A 6,123-nucleotide genomic window follows, 5' to 3' on the forward strand; every position below is an offset into this window, starting at 1 on the left:
TATATATATATATATATATATATATAAAATGATTATTTGATAGGATATTAAAGTATATTTTGATAATTAAATGATTACGAGTTTAAATTTTATAGCTATCATTTTAATTAAAAAAAATTAAGCATAAAATATTATGAGTCTCTACAAGTTTTAAGTTTACATATAAAATTTTTAATTATCATCTTATCCGATAATTTAAACTTTTAAAAAACTTGTTTAGTTAGTTGTTTGACATAATATTAAAATCTCAATAATCAAATAATCACAAATTCTAATCACGAAACTCATGTTCAACAACTTCAACTTTCAATTCTCGGGTTAAAGTTAGATACCTAAATAATAACAGATAAAACCAAATTTTAAACTAAAATAGCAGCATCTTTTATTCTTATTTTAATTTTAGATAAAATTAAGTATAAGATATTTAAATTTATATAAATTTCAAATTTTAAAAACATTCACTTAAAAAATATAATAAAATATATCCTAAATCTAATATAATATATTAAATTGTTAACTTGAGCCAATATTCTTTAACATAAAACAGCTGACCACGTAAAACCTAACTCATCTATAGGAGTTAAGGCTTATTTGTTTTACGTTTTAAAAGTATTTTAGAAAAAAATTTTTAAAAAATTATTTTTTTATTTACTTTAAATTAATATATTTTAGTGTTTTCAAATTATTTTCATGTACTGATGTTAAAAATAATTTTTAAAAAATAAAAAATATTATTAATATATATTTTAATATAAAAAATTATTTAAAAAATAATTACAACCCACCACCCGTACCTAAGCTTTTATCATTTATGGTTGTTAAGAAGTCAGTTAGAAACCGCGTTCAAAATAGCCGTACCTAAACTTTTATCATTTCATGCGGGTCGTTTGTTAAAGAATCTGTCTGCCAAGTGTGAAGATTATTTTGGGATTACACTAATTGTTTGGATATGAACTAGGCTTGCTGAAACTCCAAAGCTACAAAAAACTGAATAAAATAGTAATTAACTTGAACCGATATTGTAGAAAATATTACCAGCAAGCTGCTGAAGATTTATTCTTCTTTTACGAATTGGTTAAGATGGTTTTCTTCGGCCAAAATACATGGCTTCCCATGAACTCTTCTATTGTTGGCGAGACTGATGGGATTATCTTCGTTCCGATGCGTTAGGCTTCAAATAATCCATGTCCAAGTTGCTAAAAGGGAAATGAAATATGCTTATATATATATATATAATCGGACACCAGTTTTTGTTTAATGGGAATATAAATATTCGAGGCAAACTCAAATCTAAATGTTGAACAAGAATACTGTATCTTCTTGATAAATTATTAAAGGGGGTTTCTTTATTTTTCGTTTTTGTAATGAAATTACCCCTTCGTTTTTATAATAAAGTAAAAACAAAACCTCTACAGCTGCTCAGAAGTCCATTATAAAGCCAAGTTAATTGGAAATGGAACTTCTAAACGAACCATATCGACAGAACTAGTTCTGATCCATATAGATAGCTTCGTTTTCTCTTCCTAGTTCTGATCACCTCCCTAGCGCTGTCACTTCTCCCCCAAGCAAAGAACAAAAGAGAAAACATGACAAGCAGCAAGCCAACACATGTCGACAGCAGCACATTGCTTGCCAACACCATTAGCCAAGCCCAGAAGAGGTGGCGCATCGCTTATCTAGCTATCTGCTCGGTCAGGGCAATGCTTTCTCTCGTAAGAGAGATGGCATCAGAAATTAACAGCCATCAGTACTCCGGGATTTTGCACTCTGTTTCCTGCACCGTGCTTGATACGGAGCCAACCGGTTCCAAAAATCAGAAGAAAGGGCGAGAATCGACCATCAATATATCTGACGATGATCAAATGAAATTCACCAAAATGGTGAAGGAGAAAGACTTGGAATCTCTTAACAGTCTTGGAGGAGTTGAAGGTGTCGCCACAGCTTTTGGGATAAACTCAAAAACTGGAATCACCGGTCATGACGAAGAAGTCAGAAGGCGGCGTGAGATGTTCGGTCCCAACACTTACCATAAGCCACCGCCAAAAGGATTTTTATTTTTTGCGCTGGAAGCTTTTAGAGACACCACCATTCTTATTCTGCTGGTGTGCGCTGCTCTTGCCCTTGGTTTTGGCATCAAACAACACGGCGTCAAGGAGGGCTGGTACGAGGGTGGGAGTATCTTTGTTGCAGTCTTTCTGGTCATTGTTGTCTCTGCGTTCAGCAACTTTAGACAGGAAACACAATTCGACAAGCTATCGAAGATAAGTAACAATATTAAGGTTGATGTTCTTCGAAATGAAAGGCGACAGCAAATATCCATATTTGATATTGTTGTAGGAGATATTGTCTTCTTGAATATTGGTGATCAAATTCCTGCTGATGGCTTGTTCTTGGATGGACACTCTTTGGAAGTGGACGAGTCAAGCATGACGGGAGAGAGCGACCATGTAGCAGTCAACACCCAAGAGAATCCCTTCTTGTTTTCCGGTTCGAAAATTGCTGATGGATATGCTCGAATGCTTGTGACATCTGTGGGGATGAAAACAGCATGGGGGGAAATGATGAGCTCGATAACTCGCGACTCCAATGAACGAACACCGCTACAAGCTAGGCTCGACAAACTAACTTCTTCTATTGGGAAGGTCGGCCTTTCAGTTGCTTTTGTAGTGCTTGTAGTCATGTTAGCTCGTTACTTCACTGGAAATACAAAAGATGACAAGGGGAAGAAGGAGTATATCGGTAGCAGAACAGATACGGACGATGTGTTAAATGCAGTTGTACGCATTGTTGCTGCTGCAGTCACTATTGTGGTTGTTGCAATTCCTGAAGGTTTGCCGTTGGCAGTCACCTTAACACTAGCTTACTCTATGAAGAGAATGATGGCTGACCAAGCAATGGTCAGAAAACTTTCAGCTTGTGAAACAATGGGCTCAGCCACAGTAATTTGCACCGACAAAACAGGCACACTGACACTAAATAAGATGAAAGTAACCAAGTTCTGGCTTGGCCAGGAACCCATTGAGGAAGATTCTTACAGAACAATTGCTCCATCAATTGTTGAAGTATTCCACCAAGGAGTCAGTTTAAACACGACTGGTAGTGTCTACAAATCTGCATCAGGATCCGCGCCTCATGAGTTTTCAGGCAGTCCAACTGAAAAAGCTATTCTTTCATGGGCCGTTTCTGAACTGGGCATGGATATGGAAAAATTGAAGGAAAGTTGTACCATTCTCCATGTTGAAACTTTCAACTCAGAGAAGAAACGAAGTGGGGTTTCAATAAGGAAGAAGGCTGACAATACTGTTCATGTACATTGGAAAGGAGCTGCTGAGATGATATTAGCTTTGTGTTCAAGTTATTATGACAGTCTTGGCAGCATAAAGTCCATGGACGAAGATGAAAGAAGTAAAATCGAGAAAATAATCCAAGGTATGGCGGCTAGTAGCCTTCGATGCATTGCGTTTGCTCATAAAAGGATCACGGACCAGGAAGGAATGAAAGACAACGACGGGGAGCAACACCAGGGGCTACAAGAAGATGGTTTGACCTTGTTAGGGATAGTCGGGCTGAAGGATCCGTGTAGATATGGAGCCAAGAAAGCGGTGGAAATTTGCAAAGCTGCCGGAGTGAGCGTGAAAATGATAACCGGTGACAATATTTTCACAGCAAAAGCTATAGCAACAGAATGCGGCATATTAGAGCTCAATGGCCAAGTTGACGATGAACAAGTGGTCGAAGGTGTTGTATTTCGTAACTACGCGCATGAACAGAGAATGGAGAAGGTAGATAAGATCCGTGTGATGGCAAGGTCCTCCCCTTTCGACAAACTTCTAATGGTACAATGCCTGAGACAGAAAGGCCATGTTGTTGCTGTCACAGGAGATGGCACGAATGATGCACCTGCATTAAAAGAAGCAGATATAGGACTCTCCATGGGCATCCAAGGTACTGAGGTTGCCAAGGAGAGCTCAGATATTGTGATTTTGGATGATAACTTTACTTCTGTGGCTACTGTTTTGAGGTGGGGGCGGTGTGTATACAACAATATTCAGAAATTTATTCAGTTCCAACTAACTGTGAACGTTGCAGCTCTTGTGATCAACTTTATTGCAGCAGTTTCTGCCGGAGAGGTTCCATTAACAGCCGTTCAGTTGTTGTGGGTAAACCTCATCATGGATACATTGGGAGCTCTGGCCCTTGCTACAGAGCGACCCACTGATGAGCTGATGCAGATGTCACCAGTGGGGCGAACTGCGCCCCTCATCACTAATATAATGTGGAGAAATCTTCTAGCTCAAGCTTTTTATCAGATAACAATATTATTGACATTACAGTTTGCAGGCGAGTCTATCTTCAATGTAAGTGCAGAGGTTAACGACACTCTAATATTCAACACTTTTGTGCTCTGCCAAGTTTTCAACGAATTCAATGCAAGGAATATGGAAAAGCAGAACGTATTCAAAGGCATTCACAGTAACCATTTGTTTCTGGGAATCATCGCCACTACTATTGTTCTTCAGGTGGTGATGGTGGAATTCCTGAGGAAGTTTGCAAGTACAGAGCGGTTGAACTGGTGGCAGTGGGTGACTTGTATTGCATTTGCAGCTGTGTCCTGGCCAATTGGTTGGTTTGTGAAACTTATTCCAGTTTCAGGCAAACCATTCCTCAGTCACCTGAAGCGGCCGGTTGCAACATATAAAAGAGTCATGAATTCCATATACTTCAGAGGAACATCTTAGAATGGTGGCAAGGTGAAAAGAACAATGGTATTGGCCAAGTAGCATTCGGAAAGCAGCTTGAGATAAGAGCGTGTTTCTTAGCACTAGAAGCAAGTTGCTCATAATCCCAGTTCACGAACCCTCTTTCTTAATCCCAGATTCATGAATGTGGTACATGACGCACTCTTAACCTAGCCACTTTCAGGATACTCCTCCTCCAATGCCTTGTAGCTTTATACTGATAGATGAAACTTGTTATGCAGACTCTTCTTGTAACGTGTATCGTCTCCTGCAATGAACTTTTTGTCAGAGTTTCAGATTTGTAGGGATACAAAATGTTAGTTCAGCAGTATATAGCACGATCGATGTGTTTAGGACATTTTTTTTTTATTTGTTTCAGGCATAAACAAAAGTACTTTTGTTAATAATACCAGCTCCCCCTTCATTTTCTAATCTGCTACAGCTAGAAAGAAAAGCAAGCAGAAGGCAGAAATTATGAAATTGTAATTAGAGAACCATCAGCCACAAGAACTGTTTTTGGACTGGATCGAGCAGCATTGGAATAATCAATCTTTCCAAATCATTAATCTGCAAAACAGAGTTCAAAAATCCCAGTAATTGTCAAAGAATTAGTTCAGCAGAAAAAGTTTAAATTATTGACTGAGTTTTTCAGGATAACTTTATAATACTTTATAAAATGAATGGTAGTATTTATTGTTGTGGTTTCAAAAAAATTGTTTTATAAAAAAAAATTTTGGTTGAGATTGTTTTGATATTTATACATGTTTGGTTAAAAGTTAAAACTGGTGGTTGAAATTGAGATTGAATAAAAAATAATTTAATGTGTTTGGTTAAATATGCTTTTCAAATTAAAATTATAAAATAATTAAAAAAGATATGTATTAATATTGATGGTTTTTAATGTAAATATTGTAGATTTAAATATCATTATCACATCATTAAATAAATAATACTTTATATCAAATATTTTTTATTATTCCATTAACTTATCTACAATTTTATCATATATAAAAATGCATCTGATAAGAACTATAGTTTCCATGGTTTATTGAACATGCAACAAAATCATATAAAATATCATCAGAAATAAAATTAAAATTGCAATCAAATTTCATAAATGCTACGTCATTATATGATGTTCTTCTAATTTATGTAATGTTATTAAATAATATTAAACACTAATTTTTTGAGTAAAATATAATTTTAAAAAATAATTTTTTTTAATATAAGTTATAATCATGGCATTGATGAACAGTGCCCATGTGAATTATCTAGGTTAGCAGACGTGATAAGCAGCTCTCAGCTACTTTGTAAAAATTGGCCATTAAACAAAAAATTATATGGGTCCCACACAAATAGTCAATTGTATTATAATATTACCAAA

At 36.0% G+C, this 6,123-nt stretch overlaps 1 protein-coding gene across 1 annotated transcript; it reads left to right on the forward strand.

The window, feature by feature from the left end:
• Positions 1-1,365: 1,365 nt before the first annotated feature.
• Positions 1,366-5,171, forward strand: LOC118049323 (calcium-transporting ATPase 12, plasma membrane-type). Its single transcript, XM_035059296.2, has one exon. It carries the CDS (start codon positions 1,587-1,589, stop codon positions 4,737-4,739), a length of 3,153 nt encoding a protein of 1,050 aa, XP_034915187.1. The 5' UTR covers positions 1,366-1,586; the 3' UTR covers positions 4,740-5,171.
• Positions 5,172-6,123: the final 952 nt, after the last annotated feature.

This window comes from Populus alba, chromosome 2 (genome assembly GCF_005239225.2).
Source record: "Populus alba chromosome 2, ASM523922v2, whole genome shotgun sequence".
Classification (NCBI taxonomy): domain Eukaryota; kingdom Viridiplantae; phylum Streptophyta; class Magnoliopsida; order Malpighiales; family Salicaceae; genus Populus; species Populus alba.